The following is a 17,783-nucleotide window of genomic DNA, read 5'->3' as shown; positions in this document are numbered from 1 at the left end:
AGAAGATAAGACATTTATAAGGTTTTATTTGAGGTTCAGAATCTTAAACCTGGATAATAAGTAAGGAAAGGAGCTAAATGGCAAAAAAAAAAGCTAAAAATAAGAATGGATCTGAATAACTTACCGATTAATTTTTTTAAAGGTTATCAAGAATTGGCAACAGTCTCAAACTCTCACAGTCCCCCTGTTTTTTCTGAATTTGCTTAAGCTGTTGAGGCACATGTTAAACTACTAAATATATTTAGGGTGAAAAGAGCAAACTGAATGAAAGCATAAGAAAGAAGCCTTAGAGGATTCTCCATTAGCACTGGACAGATCTCAGAACCTTTAAAGAGGAAAAGTCCAAAAGTACAGTTTCCATCTCCAGAATTTTAATTCCCTACCAAAATATTAAATTCAACACTATTCTTGAAGGTAATAGAAAACAGTGGGAAAGGCTGTTGTTACTATTTAAAACAATGTTGAAACTAGAATTAATACCATCTTAGAAGTTAGTTAGATAAGAGAAACATTAAAAACATAACACAGACAACAAGAGATAGATGCCACTGTTACAAACAAGTTCTTTAGTGGTTTTGAAGACAGTGTTTTGGTGAGAACCAAAGGTACCAACGTTTTCATTCTGAAGCAAGACTCACATTTTTAGTTTCTCTTCTGCTGTCCTGAATTAACTGTTAAAAGATACGTTAAAACATGCAGTTTAACAAGCAAAATTTAAATACCAATGGCTTGAAAATTTCCTCTTTAAATTCTTTTTCTGTGTTCATTGTCTATATTGCAAGCAAAAGCATGTCAACAATAATTTATGAAGTATACATTGTTAAATGATTTTAAATTTCTGTTAGACTAAAATTTGACCTTAGCACAATATCCCATATTAATATTCTGCTGTTCCGTGTCTTGTTTCCAGATGATTATGTTGCACCAAACTAGGCATGCAGGCTTAGATTAAGAATCAGAACAGACCTTGCCATCAGCCTCAGCAGAAGCAGCAGGGGAGGGCTCCTGGGAGGCAGGTGCCAAAGCACTTGGAACTTTAGAAGACTAAAGGCAAAAAATGCAGGGAAAAAAATCAAGGATGCCAAAAATGCATTCAGAAACATTCTGTAAATATGAATTTTCCCCTCTGTATAATAACATGAAAAACAAAAGTAATGGGACATAAAATTAATGTTTATTTTGCCTTATTTCCTGTACTATTGTCACCTTTGTTTAAGGCTTTCTTCAGATGAATTCCTAAGAAAAATCCAAATCCAAAAACTTCATTTTGATTTTTGGAAGTTGATAAAATCTTTTCTGGTAAAGAATTCAAGGTAACAGATTTTTACACAAAAATTTTAATATCTGCAACTATTACAGGTAACTAAAACCTGGTATGTACATAATGTCATCTTCCCTCTCCAAAAAAACCTTGTTATAATAAAGTCATTAGTCATTTCAACTAATTTTACAAAGTTGATAAAGTCATTGAATTTCTGTTAAATCCTTGATACTTAAAATCCACCTTTAAGCATTTATTCCTATGTATTCAAAATATTTTATCTTTAAATTACTCAAAGCCTATTTTTAAACTTGCGTACCTTTACTCAAACAATGAAATAGTGCCAATGGAATATTAAAGTAAGAAGAAAAAATTACTCCTAGAACTGAGTAATATTCTGAGGCTTACCAGTCCATCTTTGCATATTGGGAATATGCTTTATAAACATTTTTTACCTTGTCTCGTGATACAGCTGAAGGTAATTCTCTTGCAAGCCTGTTTCTCCTTTGTTCCTATAAATCACAACCAAGCAGAAGATTCATGATTATCAGAACACAGAGATGTAAGCCTACTTTAAAAAAATGTTCAGCTTAATTGAAAAGTGTGAATAACTTACAGTATATCCTCTCACTGTTCAGACTCATGCCATAATTATATTTTAAAACAAACAAATCATTTAACCCAATGCTTCTCAATCTTTTTTTCTGCCCCAACACACCTGAGGGATATAATACAACGTCAGTAACATTGGCTTCCTGTACCAGGGGTTCTCAAGCGGACCAACATCATCTCTGCCTTTCCCACCAAGTTAAGAATCACTGATTTAAACTGTTCCCATATCAAAGTGTACATAAGCCTTCAGCATACCATATAGAATTTGAAGTACACAGATCACAGAAAAATTAAGTAAGCAAAACCTTTAAAAATCATTCTAACCTGCACACATTTGTGTTAAATTCACACACAAAACCATAAGAAATATCTATAAGAGTGTTCTGTTTTCTTTATCCTTAACTATCTCCAGGAAATAAATGTAATGTTGAAAACTGACAGTCCTTTCTGTAACCTGGCTAATTTTACAGACTGATCACCTGCCCACTCTTCTAATCTGCTAATATTAGCAATGTAATTCTGATACTGAGCTAAAGCAACTGTAAATTCAAATTAATAGGTACTGAACACCTACTGTATGTCAAGCACCATGATAGGTGCAAGACTATGAAAATATAGAAAGATGTAGGTATTAATAGTGGCTCTCTCAAGAGCCAATAGTGGCTCTTCAGGCAGCATCAAATACAGTAGGAAAGTATTTACATTAAATGAAGTCAAAATACTCCTGAGCAGAAAGCATTTCATGAACACTCAAACTTGCAAAAAGGTGTAAAATTAACAAAGCTTCACAATGATGTTTCTGGGTAAGAAAATTTTTTAACAGAAATTTTACCCACTTTTCATTTATCCAGTGATAAAAAAATATAGATAATAAAAATATATGGATTTTAACAATCTTCAGAATAAAAAGTTAGCATTTAAATATACATTTTGAAGAAGGACACAAAGGAATCTAGAGACTAGAAATTCTCACCCTAGTCTGTTACCAACCATTTATGACCTTAGCTGGCCCTGAAGACCTGGCTTACTTGCTTTGTTAACTGTATGGGTTACCAACTCTTAACCCCCGGTTTCCTAGTCTATTAACATTACCCTCATAGGGTTGCTATAAAGATTAAATGAGAATATCCACATAAAGTTCTTTGACACATAGTCTTAAAACCAGAGACATTCATTTGTACGAAAAATACTGATCTGAAATCATATCATAAATGACCTTGTCAGTATTAGAAAAACTGTTCCAGACACAAATTTTCCATGAAGGCTTCAATGTTACAAGAACTAACTCCTATCTTAAGATAGTGTCTGCATGCTAATTTTTAACATAATAACTATTATCTAGTCCACTTTCTGAGTGTTTTAAAGTGCCTTACTTATATGCATTTTGGAATTTTTTCTTTCTTCTTTTTTCTGGCCGTGCCACACAGCTTGCAAGATCTTAGTTCCCCAGCCAGAGACTGAACCTGGGCCATGGCAATTCCCTGGAATTTTTTCTGACAGTAGGAGTCACCTCAACTATGTAGCTAAAAAACAGTTCCCTGTACCTGTTACAGAGCAGATGCCCAGCAAAATAAGCACTAAAGTAACAGCTGTTATCATCTGTGGATCTCAGGTTCCTCATCTGTTTAACCAAAGGGTCCCTTCCAGTTTAAACCCAGGGTCCCTTCCAGTTCCCAAATTCCACGTTTACAATATTCTCCCCACCCATATGCATAAGAGGAAATTTGATACAGAAGGGACTCAGGTCTTACTGGACTATGGAATTGCAGAAAATTTTACTGTTTTGGATAAAAGTGGCAGAGAAAAAACTGCATCCAGATAAATCACTCTATCCACCAGCCTTCGCTCCAGCTGAGCTATTATGCAACCTACAACGTTAGCCTCAAATGGAAAAAAAAAAAAGGATCCATGAAATGCAGGAACCACAGTAATGGTGAAACAGTACTGTCTTTCCAAATTTACTATAATTTAGGTAATTCTTGGAATGTTTCCTTCACAGCTTTCAGAGTCAAATGAAAACAATTTTAAACATCCACTTTGGGCTTCCCTGGTGGCGCAGTGGTTGAGAGTCCGCCTGCCGATGCAGGGGACACGGGTTCATGCCCCGGTCCGGGAAGATCCCACATGCCGCGGAGCAGCTGGGCCCGTGAGCCATGGCCGCTGAGCCTGCGCGTCCGGAGCCTGTGCTCCGCAACGGGAGAAGCCACAGCGGTGAGAGGCCCACGTACCGCAGAAAAACAACAGCAACAACAAAAAAAACATCCACTTTGTTTTACATACTTCAGTCTAATAAACTGCAACAATAGTTACTGAAATGGAGCCAGGCAGTCCTTCAACACTAAAACAATGAGTCCCAGATCATTTCCGAGTTACAGTTTCACAAGCAGAAAATGAGAACAATGCCTCCAGGTGGTTTTGAGAATTAAATTTAAGAAAACAATGTAATGCCCTCAGCATACTTCTTAGCATATAACAGACAATAATATGGTGCATATATGTCTTATAGTTAGTTATTCCTTGCCCAGTAAATTTGATATAACTGAGCTAAAACAGATTTTCTCTCAAAAAAAAGACAAATTCGAATTGTATTTACCTCTATATTATTGTTCATTAACCCACAAGCATCAGCAAAGTCTGGATGTTTTGTGTTGATATAAGCCAATTCAATTGCCACTAAGTTATGGACCTAGAAAAAAATAAAATTAGGCTATATACAAAATATGCCAACCTAATTTTACTTAAGGAAACATATAAACTTATTAAACAGATAATTCTAAAAGACAGTACAGGAAACTGATGCCTAAATAAATACTTGATAATTATACTCCAACTGACAGAGTTTATACCAAATAACAATTTGCTCTATCTTTTGAATTATCTATATTTTAGCATCTAAGATTGCATTTCTGACACTGAAGTAGTTAGAAGTATTTGTTAGGGAAAAAAAAGTTATCTACCTGATGCATATCTAACTTCCAAGCAACTTTGCTATTAAAACCTTAGATCATCCACTATTCCATGTCAAAAGTTCAGGTTCAACAATAAGAAAGCATTTCATAATCAGATGTAAGTTAAAGATTTTAACTTTATTTGGGTAAAGGATACATTTAACGACCTGAGATAATGATTGATTAGCCTTAATTATGAAGCACCTAGTTTAAATATATGTGGTTCAATTGGGACAATTGGGACAATAATCAAAAAGGAAAGTTGAAATTAATTTCTCTAGCGTTGTAGAGAGATTAAACTAACTCCTTCATTTGCACTGTCCTTACAAATCTTAGGTATCAGAACAGCACTAAAAGATCAAGAACCAGTGAAAATTATTTATTTAAATGAAATTCCAATGATTCTGATATCAGTAGGTAGAGTCTGAGATCAGGCTAACCATGTTCTTACTCATTTCAATCTGGTGGTTATGCTTGCTAGGGAAACAACTAAGCAGCAGCACTTACATTCTATACTTCCAAGGATGGTTTTGTACTCTTTAAGTAAATGTCCATTGGGGCTCACCATCCGGAGCCAAAGACCCAAATGCACTTTTAGAGACCAGAAAGGAAAAAAAGAAACCAGCCAACAATTAGAGGCATACGGACAATTTCAAATGCTTATTCCATATTTCTGCCAATTTCAGGATTTTTATTTTTAAGGATAGCAACCATGATATTATGGTATTAGGTCATCAAACAAGGAAACTGTACAAATGGCCAAATTACCCTGATGTACATCAGAGTTAAAAAAAAAAAGAGCTTGCTATATGAAGGCTCAGTTTACTGAGGCTAAAGATAAAACTAACTTTCCATTAAATCAGTGCTGCTATATAATAAAGCAAAACTACTCACAATCCTCAACAATAACTCCATTTTCAGGAAAATCTGTGGCTGCAGGCTAACAATGATTAAAATATGGAGAAAAATGCATTTTATACCAGAATTACTGAAGTTTCCTTTGAAATAAGACAAACTTGCTTCTTTTTCTTTTCAATACACTGGGAATCATTATGCCTAAATTCATAAAGCTGTACAAAATAACTTATTAACAGTGATTACAATGATTTATGAAATAATAGCTCACCATTTCATTTGTAACAGGCAACCGTTTACGAAGAAGACAAGTCACTACTTCAACTATGGCATCATGAAGCTTAGGGAACCGCAACAACTCCTACATGTGGTGGAAGAAACAGTCTGTTTTGTTTAAAGGAAAATTAAATAATCTCTGAAGTACTGAATCAGATTTGGACTGAATCAGATTTGGAAGCTACATTTAACTATACTATTTCAAATCACTTTTAGATAAGGGAACTACATTTTAACTTTTAGCCCATCTTCTATATTTCCTCCTTCCCCTTGAAACCACCACCTCATGTCTTTTACTACTTAATCTGAAACCTGTTACATTTCTCAATTACCTGTGTACTGTAATTGCTACAGTGCTGAATGATCCTTTGCATTTCTTCATGAACCAGTTCCACACAACGGAGGCTGGGCTCTTCCAGACGTTTGATTTGCCGTTTGACCAGCAACTCAAATGAAACTTCAGGCACAAACAAAGCAGGACGAGGACCCTAAAAAAATAAAACTATGAGCTCTTATTATAGCCACATATAATTTTGGTTCTTCCTTAAGTTTAAAATAAATCACGTTTTTGGTATTTTTCATAAAAAAGCACTTCGTAATTTCAAGAATGAGAGCAAAATAACAAAGTGTACAATTCATTAAAAAAAATAAGAGTTATATGGATTAAAAAATAATCTTTAACCTCATTTCAAAAAATTCTAAAAGTTAAGCATACTCACAGTTGCATTTCTAATGGCAGTCAAAATGTCAATAGTGTTAAGGCCACCTAGTGGGTCAACAGATTCTAAGGTTCGCCCAAAAGTCTCATGGAAAATATAACATATTCTAGCACCACCGCATCTGAAAGGCAATGAAGTATATGACTTCTAGTATTACTAAAAGGGAGGAAGCTACAAGTTAGAAGTCTCACTGTAAGCTTTAAGACTGTCTCAGATGAACAATCACACTTAGACCATTTCCATGTGTTCTCAAATCCATTATGAACCAGTTTCTCTAATTTTTTTAATGGGGAAAGGAGTCATTTCACAAAAGGCATTCACATATGCACATGCACACTGAGTAACTGTTCTTTCAGAAAACATCAGTTATCTAAGAACTACTAAACATTTTTCTCTGCCCTAGTTTTCTTCAACTAGACTATGAGCTCCTTAAAGATAAGAAACAATGTCTTATTTCTATTTATTCACAATCTGGAGATCAGCAAACTTTTTCTGTAAAAGGCCAGATAATAAATACTTTAGACTTTTCACAACTCTGTCACAACTCGCCAATTCTGCCACTGAGCACAAAAGCAACTACAGACAGTATGTAAACAAATAAGCACAGCTATGTTCCAATAAAACTTATGCCCACTAAAATTTGAATTTTATATAATTTTCGCATTACAAAATATTCTTCTTTGAATTTTTTTCAACCACTTAAAAGTGCAAAAGTCATTCTTAGTCAATGGGCTATATATAGTTTGCCTATCCCTGCTTTAAACAAATTAAATCTCTGGGCCTACATACTGGACACCTTGTGTTTCCTATCTTAATGACTAGAAACCCTGGTTATTATCTTTTATTTTTTTCGTTCAAGTCTAGTTGAAAATTTACAAATACATTTATATCTCCCCAAATCATCCCATCTTCTCTGTTTTCACCATCACTATTCACTACTTTCTTACAGTGATCTAGGCAGAAGATACCAGCCTAACATTATGCTAAGTGAAATAAGCCAGACACAAACGGACAAATATTGTATGATTCTCCTTATATGAAATATCTAGAACAAGGAAATTCATAGACAGAAAGTAAGTCAGAGGTTACCATGGGCTGGGGGAAGAGGGGAACACAGAGATATTACTTATTTGGATACAAAGTTTCTGTTGGGATAATAAAAAATTTTGTAAATAGATACTATTTGATGGTTGTACAATACTGTGAATATACTTAGTGCTACGTATTATACTTTAAAATAGTTAAAATTACCAATAACTGGTCTCTCTGCCTCCAACTTTTCCCTTCTCCAAATAGTTTCCATAATGACCAGAATATCTTTCTAAAATGGGTTACTCCTGTGACCAAAAGTGTTTTATTTTTTTATAGTAGGAAGTTCTTCAAATTCTGAAGATACTAGACTTTCCACAGTCTTGTTCTTAGACACCTTTCCTGCCTTACCTCCTGTTACATCCCATCATTGTATATGCCATTCTCCAAATTCGCCCTGCGTTAATCTTTTTTGTTCCAAAGCCTAAAATACCCTTCTACTTACTGCCTTCCCATATTCTATTCAGAACCCAACCCAAATGCATTCCTAACTATGGAGCTCTCCCAATCCTTGAAAGAAATGAAAGTGGTCTCTCTTCAATGTTCTAATAAGGTTTGATTAGGTAATTACAAAGATATTGCTTAATTAACTACTTATAAAACTGTCCATATGTTATATGCACTTTTCTGGTTATGTATTATATTTAATAAGAAGTATTTAATTAAAAATTATACTCCTTTTGCCACCTAATCAACCCTTGTGTTACCCTGACCTACCTTACCCACTGAACTCTTTAAAGGTTTATCTTAGTAATCTTTACTTCCCTTAATATGCATACATTTAAAACCATTCAGTAATTAGTTTGTTAAATATTCTACAGTATTAACTCACATAGAAGGCTACCTGGGTCACACGAAAGTACATAGAACTTTATATACATACATACAAACACACAGACATGAAGTATGTGTATAATTGGAGAAATCTGAATAAGCTGTGTGGATTGCACCAATGTCCATTTTCTTGCTTTTTATTGTACTACAGATATGCAAGATGTCAACGCTGGGGGAGATGGGGTGAAAGGTGAATGGGACCTCCCTGTACATTTAGTTGCAACTTCCTATAAGTCTATAATTATTTTTCAAAATTAAAAGATTTTTTTAAAGGTGAGAGTTTAGAGAAATGGATATTCTTTTATATTGCTAGTAGTAAAACAATACAATCGGGGCTTCCCTGGTGGTGCAGTGGTTGAGAGTCCGCCTGCCGATGCAGGGGACACGGGTTCGTGCTCCGGTCTGGGAAGATCCCACATGCCGCGGAGCGGCTAGGCCCATGAGCCATGGCCGCTGGGCCTGCGCGTCCGAAGCCTGTGCTCCGCAACGGGAGAGGCCACAACAGAGAGAGGCCCGCGTACCGCAAAAAAACACAAAAACAAAACAAAACAACAAAAAAAATACAATCGGGCTTCCCCGCGTAGTGCAGTCGTTAAGAATCCGCCTGCCAATGCAGGGGACACGGGTTCAAGCCCCGGTCCGGGAAGATCCCACATGCTGCGGAGCAACTAAGCCCATGCACCACAACTACTGAGCCTGCACTTTAGAGCTCGTGAGCCACAACTACTAAAGCCCACGCACCTAGAGCCCGTACTCTGCAACAAGAGAAGCCACGGCAATGAGAAGCCCACACACTGCAATGAAGAGAAGCCCCCGCTCGCCATAACTAGAGAAAGCCTGCACGCAGCAATGAAGACCCAACATAGCCAAAAATAAACAAATAAAATCAATAAATTTATTTTAAAAAATACAATCTACTAATAGTATAGCAATAATAAGAGACTTTGAGGATGTCATATACCCTTTCATCTAGTAATTCCACTTCTAGAAATTTAACCTAAGGGTTTACTTGGATACATGGCCCAAAGATAGTCCATCACAACATTGTTTATATTTGTGTATAACTGAAAGCAAACTATCAATAGTAGGGGACTGGTTGAACAAATAAGAGTGTATGTCTAAAAAGTAAAATACTATGTAAATCTTAAGACAGAGTACAAATATACAATTACTACTAGTTGTTTGTGACATGTTGATTTAAAGAAATGATTCCATAGCATCTGATTTCTAAAGATGTGTATTACAGGCAGTTATATGTTTTATAGAAGCATAGAAAAATGTCTAGATTAATGCCAAAGTAACAGGGATTATTTCTTAATGATGTAATTAAAAGCAATTTTGTCCTTATGTTTTACTCTTCTTACTTATATGCATTTTTGTATTTTTTCATGAACAATTATATTGTGTGTATTAAAGAAACAACAAACATATTTTAATTATGAAAATTTTATAAATGCTTATCAATTAAAGTCTTGTTTTAAAGAAAGCCCTGAAACTTTTACCGTGCTTTACATAATTTATAAAGCATTTTACATACATATGAGACATTATCATTTCTACAAAATGATATTCCTGTTTTACAGATAATAAATTACAATCAGATAATCTCAGAGTTAAGTCACTGTAACTAAAGATCTTTATCTTTTATCTTTATCTAACCTATCAATCCAGGTAACCAAATCCATAGAGAAATTTCTTACTTACAGCTCTGAAGTTTCAATATATTTCGCAGTTCCTTCAATAGTATTACAATATTCTGTGGCAAATTTGGTAATAAGCTGGAGTAAAGTAGCACTTTTATCATCCACAGGTTCACCATAGCTATTTAGAAGAGACTGATATTGAGCAGCTAGAACATTTATTCTTGTTTTCAACTCTGGCAAGCAATCTCTGATGTGATGCATCAGTAGCCTAACAAAGGTGAGAAAGGAAGAATTTTAAAGTAATTGTGTATTTTGAAGACCCAGGCAGGTCAAATTTTTAAATGCAAATAATAGGGAAACCTGTCAATTTGCCCTGGTAGGAAATAATGCAATCTTAGACTAGAAGGTAAATATGTAGCCTGAAAAAAATGACATGAAGGAAACCATCTTAGTAAATGCTTTTTAAATGTGCCTTCAACCCATCAAATTGTAGCAACTGCTAGAGAATCAAATATAAATTTTTAAAAAATTTTTATATTATTGCAGTTACCTCAAAGAATGTAAGCTACTCAATCCAATTCCACCTACATTATTTTGGTTTCCGACTTATCTTTTACAATGGATACTCAGCATAGTGAAAATCAATCTTGTTAAGATACATATCCATCAGCCTTTAATTTATTTAGGGAATAAGCCAAAAGTAAAAGAAAATAGCTTTTACTTCAGTCATTTATAAATTATTTAGAAAGGCCTTCTAATCCCTCTACCATCAGTGCATACTCAGAATTCAAGGTGTATAGTTTACATTCTTTTTATGAATAGGAACAGAAGACATCCTAAATTAAGAATAGGTTATGTGAAAATTATAAATCTTAATTCAGTTCCTGAAATACAAAATGGAAATGAAGTCATCTGCCATCTAGTTCTATCATCAAAAGTAAAATGACTGTCAAGAATTTCATGATTAAGGTATTTTAAAATTCACTTGAGCATTCCTAGACTACACGATGATTTAATGCCAACCACCTCAATAAAAATAAATATCTACATTATAAGAACCTACTATACAAGAAACAAAAAGTGAAATTTTACAGACAAGGACACTATAAAAATGTAAGGAACTGATAATCAAAGGTCTCAGACACCTATTGGCAACCCAGAAACATCTCATTTTCCAAAAGGTAAAAAATGTTACCTGTTTAAAGTCCTGGCAAGATACTTTGTTCCATTTCTATTGGCCAGAGATGGGTATTTCTTTTGAAGGAAAGCATATTCATCACGGATTGAATCAGTTACACTCTTCTTATTATTAATATCTAGCTGGCTCCTAAGGTTGAAAAATAACAAAACTGTTCAACTAAAGTCAACTGTGGTACTAAGTACTCTGGATAATGAGGATGATGATAATGATGATAATGATGATGGCACGAGGCACTGTCTATAATGCCTGACATGAATTGTTAATTCTCACAATCAGTCTATGCAATAGGTATTATCCCATTTTATAGCAAAGTAACTAAGGCCCAGGGAGATTAACTAACTTACCCAAAGTCACATATTAAGTAGTTCAGCCAAGATTCAAACTGTGTGACTTTTAAGTAAGCAATGCCTGAATAATTTAGGCCTCATTATTACCATTACATTATTACCATTACCATTAACTACAGTCAAAAGCAGTACTCTTAAGTAACAGGGATAAACAGGTGAAAATATATGTGTGTCTTAATCAACTGTATATTTTATCCATGGACAGGCAACTAAATTGAGTAGCCATCTACAAATACAACAAATAGTTTTATACCACCTGCTTGCATGAAAAGAGATAATAGGAATTTTTTAAAAAAAGAGTAGGGGTGAGGGAGAAGGACATGTGATTAGAAGCAGACAACTGTAAAGACATCACTTAGTAACATTTTCATTTTAAAAGGTCTGAGACCAAAGATGTTAGGAGCCATTTAAACCCACATTATATCTAGTTTGTAGATGAACTAGGAGTAGAACCCAGATCTCATGACAATTTCAGTGCTTCCTATTTTATAAAGGCTTTGGACTAAGATCTCCATTTGAATCTGGCTCTGCTTTCACCAGCCATGTGACTTTGGTAAATGTATAACAAGTTTTCTGATTATAAAACAGACGAATATACATATCTCACAGGGACGTTGTAAGGGTTCAAAGAGATACCCTTAAACATTTTTCACAGTAGAGCATCTAAAACTTAAGTAGACACTCAACTGTAGTTAGTTTCCTTTCCACAATTTTTTATTTCACCTACTTATAATTAGGATACGTTTAATAAAATTTCTCCAAGTCACTTCCTGGCAGTTATGTAGAATCACTAATGCTAGGGGTTAAATCGATCTATTAAAATACTACCACCCTAAGAACACTTGACTGGTGTAAACTAAATAATACGTTTTTTTATCCAGTGCCCTCCTCATACATAATGTAATAGACAGGGACTTTTTAAGCCTAGCCATTAAATTTTCTTCCATTTTGTGGCACTGCTTACTTTAGAAACACTTTCTATTTAAAAATATCTACAGGAGGCTTTAGTGAATCTATTCCTTTACAGCAATGAATTCTTTAGCAATACCAAGATTATAGTAAAAGGGGAAAAAGTAGGGACACTATCACATTTCAGACTGATTCAAAAAATTCAGATTTGCTTTGAAATGAGAATGCTGCAATTCTTATCCCATTCTGATTGCTAACCTGTTAACTATTCCAATTATTCCCAGTTTGACTGGTATAACCCTTCCCATCAATACATCCATGGCATCAGTACCCGCATCCATGAGATCAAGTTTAGTGATTACAGCTAGGGTTCTGCGACCTGGTAAATGCAAAAAAGAAAAGAAATGACCCATTAAATTAAGCTATTAAGTATTAATAAAGGAAAATCCTAATCTATAATCCCACCTAACATTACCGTTGACATCATTTTGGTAATGTTTTTCTAAACTTTGCTTACAAATACTTTTTAAAAACTACTTTTAATCATCATGTTTAATTTAAAAAATTTTTCACATATAATTTTTTATTAGCTCTTCGGGCTAACTTTTTTATTAGCATTTAAAAAATTTGTTTAAAATTCACTCATGCCTAGTGAGTGAATTTTTTTTTTTTTTTCTTCATTACAATTTATTCTTTCTTTCTGCCCACCCCTCGGCATCTCTTGCCACATAACCAGCCCACCCAACACTGTCTTGGGTTCAGGGCTGCTTCACAGAGGTACACAGTTCCACTGGTTCCAATCACAGGGCATGGGATATGATGCAGACTGTGACTAATTTTCTGTATGACTTTGTTGGCTCTGTATGGTTATATACAGGGAAGCCGAGTTTGTCCAGAGCCTGGGTGTGGACAAACAACATATGGGAGACGAGACCCTGGCCCCGGTACTCAGGCAGGGTGACCCCCAACTGCACTTCTCCTGTCTAGTCCATCAGGGACCAGGACACAGGGGAACCCTCTGGCCCCAGCAGGCAGAAGGTGGGGAAGGCCCGGATACAGTGCTCAATGAATCGCTGGCTCCTCTCATTGCCACTAAAATGCCAGAATTTATTCACCATGGCAGCGTGGACAGGATCCAGGGATGAGAGTTTAAACATCTCTTGGTTAATGGCTTTTTTTCAGTTCTATGAGTTTTGACAAATGCAATGTCACCACTACCTCAAAACAAAACAGTTCCATTGCCCTCCAACCCCCACCAAAATTTCCTTGTACTATCCCATTCCTAGTTTTGTCTCTTCCAGAATGCTATATAAATGGAATCATATATATAGCCTTTTGAGTCTGGCTTCTTTCACTTGGCATAATGCTTGTGAGAGTCATCTATTTTGTTGAACGTATCAATAGTTCATTCCTTTTTATTGCTGAGTAGTATTCCACAGTATGGACACACTATAGTCTAGTTATTCATTCCCCATTTGAGAAACATCTGTGTTGTTCTCAGTTTTAGGAGATTAAGAATAAAGCTACTATAGATATTTGCATACAGGTTCTTTATATGAACATAGGTTTTCATTTAACATCGGTAAATAACCTAGGAGTGGAATTACAGATTTAACTGTTTAAGAAACTGAGAAACTTTTTCCCAAAGTGGCTATACCATTCCCACCAGCAATGTATGAGAGTTCCAGCTGCTCTGCATAATTTCCAATTTTACATATGGCATTTTTCAATTAGAAGCATTTTTGTATTTTGGTCCAAATCTATAAAATCATCCTTTTTAATGATTCCATATTCTATTATTATCTTATCATTCTTACTGTGGGCCATATATTGATTCTTATTTTTTATAAATAATACTGGATTGGATTATTTCCTTATACTATATTACTAGATTAAGATCACTAGATCAAAAGTACGATTATATTTATGGCTCAAGGGTCAGTTTAAAATAGAATTAATGTATATAAAATGCCTAGCAGTTTACTTTATATAATAAAAGTAAAATTTAGATAAACATTTTGATATAGTTTATCTTTTAATCTAAAATGAACATTAATTACTCATATAATAAAAGTTTCTTAAAAACTTGAAATAAAAAATTTTAAGAAATGACGCCGTTTATAGGAATTTTAATTAGCAGTCTTAGCATTAACATTTCCTACCAAATTTTTATTTTAAATTTTTATTCAAAGTAGGAAATAAGAAACATGACACTGCCCACAGACCCTCAATACTCAGATGAAAAAAAAATGGCTCCTGTATACAGCAAAGCATACATTTATTAGCAGCAATAATAACTTACAGTCTGGCATCTTATATAAGATGCACACTGCAGCATTAGTCAGGTATCATATACTGACTCACAGCATGAACTATATTTCGAAGAATCCCCTCTGCCTTGAACCTCTGCAGAATGTAGATACCATAATTACCTACTATACTATAATAGTCTACAATGATTATCTACCATGACAGTTATTCTTAGAAATCAGCCATTCAAAAACCTAAATCATTTTATTTATACAAAACAAACTTTTTGCGAAGCCATCTTCTTATTTTAAAATCATTAGGTAATCATTACAAATATGGACATCATGTGAAGTATTTTTGCCTAGCCTGTACAGCAATTTATCCATTTCCACCAAAATTTCTAGTTGATAATATAAGTAAAATAGAAAAGCATTATTTTTAAAATAGCTAGAGATATTCTTTTTAAAAATAAAAACTCCTCTCGAGGGTAGATTTACCATGTTAACCAAGTATCTCATTAAAAATTAACATCTGTCCTTACCATCTGGATCTACCTCCCTTGAAATTTTAAGTGCCTCTGATGTTGCCATATCCGTATTAGCAGCAGTGACAGCGAGGATAATGGAATTTGGATTACTGATGAACCGAAGAATGAGCTCTCTGATTTGAAGTTCAATATCCTTAGGTTGATCACCTACAGGCACCTGGACCAAAAAGAGATGATCAAGGAACTAGTAATAAAAATCAACTCTGCTTTTTTTTTTCCTCCATTTAATCCAAAGAATATAGGTATTACTCCATTTACAGATAATTAAAATGAAATTATATACTACAGTATATATGAATTTGGTAATATGTAAAAGTCTCAAAATGTAATCTTGCAAATATCAAAAGTCTACCATGTTAAGGATTGGTCAATATTAATTGCCTAGAGACAAATTCATTCATTCACTCAATTAGCAAGTATTTATTGGCAACCTTTATTTCAGGCACTGTTCTGCATACCAGATTATATCACAGTAGTGAATAAGAGAAAGACCAAAATTCCTGCCTTCACTGAGCTTTAGTGATGAGAAGCAGATAATAAACTCATATATACATAGTATCTAGGTGGTGGTAGGGCTATGGAAAAAATAAAGGCGAACAGGAGGCTAAGGAATACTTAGTTATAGCTTATACTTTTAGGGGCTTCCCTGGTGGTCCAGTGGCTAAGACTCTGCGCTTCCAATGCAGGAGACCCAGATTTGATCCCTGGTCAGGGAACTAGATCCCACAGGCCACAACTAGAAGATCCTGCATGCCACAACTAAGACCCGATGCAGCCAAATAAATAAATATTAAAGAAAAAAAAGCTTATACTTTTAAATCATTATTTTAAACGGGATTATGCTTTTAAATTGAGTAATCAGGGGAGACCTCACCCAGATAATGACATTTGAGAGAATGACCACAAACTGAAAGAGATAAGGGAGAGGTACAAGAAGATACCTGGGGGAAGAACATTCCAGTAAAGTGAACAAAATAGCAGAAGGCTGGAGCAGAAGGAGCTAGAAGAGTAATAGAGACAGATCAAGTAGATACTTTAGATCTCTTTAAGAACTTAAGCTTTTACTCTGAGTGAAGTGGGAAGCCACTACAAAGATTCTGAGCCAAGGAATGACACAATCTAATTTTCACTTTAATAATATCACTCTGGTTGCTTAGTTAATAAATTATGAGGAAGACCTCTTAGGAGACTATGGTGGTAATCCAGCTGAGATGATAGTGGCTAGCTCAGGATGGTAGCTATGCGTTTGTAAGACGTGACAGAGTTCCAGATATACAGGCACACCTTGTTTTATTGCACTTTGCAGATATTGCATTTTTTACAAATTGAAGGTTCGTGCCAACCCTGTGAGAAGGAAGTCTATTGGCACTAATTTTTCCAAGAGCATTTGCTCGCTCTGTGTCTCTATATCACATTTTAATAATTCTTGAAATATTTCAAACCCTCCACCAGCAGAAAGATGACATACGACTCACTGAACATTCAGATAATGGTTAGCATTTTTCAGCAATAAAGTATTTTTAATTAAGGTATGTACATCGCTTTTTTACATAGTGCTATTACACGCCTAACAGACCAAAGTACAGTTGACCCTTGAAAAACAGTGTTGGGGCACTGACCCCCTCAGGTAGTCGAAAATATGCTTTTGACTTCCCCAAAATTTAACTACAAATAGCCTCCTGTTGAGTGGAAGCCTTACCAACAACAGGCAATTAACACATATTTTATATGTTATATGTATTATATACTGTATTCTTACAATAAGTAAGCTAAAGAAAATGTTAATAAGAAAATCGTAAGGAAGAGAAAATACATTTACAATACTGTATTTATCGATATTTTATGTCATCCGTTTACAAGATAAATCTTCTGTCAGTACCAACATCAATAGTCTTATATGATAACAAAACACTGTAGATGTTATTACTGACACTAGATATCAAAAATGAAAAGATAACGTAAAAAAGAAATTCATATTTATTTACATATATAACAATTCACACATAGATAACAAAGAAGCAGCAATACGATTGCTTTATGGTAGCCTAGTGTAATCGATATGATTGCTTCACAGTAGCCTAGCCTATACACTAACGAGTGAATCGTTATAAAATTTTTATAGCATATAGTGTTAAAGTCATATTCATAATACAGTATGGAAACCACTTATCTGTGATGACAGGCTGATACACAGTTTCTCCAATTACAAAAGAAAGGCATACTGCATGGTAATATAATTCTTTGAAAGCAAAGTTATAAAACAGTAAGAAAACACATTATTAATTTTACATT

At 34.5% G+C, this 17,783-nt stretch overlaps 1 protein-coding gene across 7 annotated transcripts in view; it reads right to left on the bottom strand.

Moving 5' to 3' along the window:
* The window catches only part of DNM1L (dynamin 1 like), a 61,544-nt gene that overhangs the window by 2,775 nt on the left and 40,986 nt on the right, over window positions 1-17,783 (bottom strand). For 2 of the 7 annotated variants that reach the window (XM_004270867.3, XM_004270868.4), the window contains 11 exons: window positions 15,486-15,648; window positions 12,953-13,073; window positions 11,433-11,564; window positions 10,299-10,505; window positions 6,672-6,792; window positions 6,285-6,440; window positions 5,948-6,037; window positions 4,467-4,559; window positions 1,717-1,773; window positions 967-1,044; window positions 639-671 (listed from right to left, as the gene is read on the bottom strand). In XM_004270867.3, coding sequence (XP_004270915.1) covers window positions 639-671; window positions 967-1,044; window positions 1,717-1,773; window positions 4,467-4,559; window positions 5,948-6,037; window positions 6,285-6,440; window positions 6,672-6,792; window positions 10,299-10,505; window positions 11,433-11,564; window positions 12,953-13,073; window positions 15,486-15,648 — 1,251 coding nt within the window. The remainder of the gene's footprint in view (window positions 1-638; window positions 672-966; window positions 1,045-1,716; window positions 1,774-4,466; window positions 4,560-5,947; window positions 6,038-6,284; window positions 6,441-6,671; window positions 6,793-10,298; window positions 10,506-11,432; window positions 11,565-12,952; window positions 13,074-15,485; window positions 15,649-17,783) is intronic. The other 5 variants (XM_012533415.3, XM_012533416.3, XM_004270869.3 and 2 more) reach the window with 3 other exon arrangements.

This window comes from Orcinus orca, chromosome 11 (assembly GCF_937001465.1).
Source record: "Orcinus orca chromosome 11, mOrcOrc1.1, whole genome shotgun sequence".
In the NCBI taxonomy this organism is placed as follows: domain Eukaryota; kingdom Metazoa; phylum Chordata; class Mammalia; order Artiodactyla; family Delphinidae; genus Orcinus; species Orcinus orca.
Note: the sequence above shows the minus strand (reverse complement) of the source record. Positions and strands in the feature narration are given on the sequence as shown.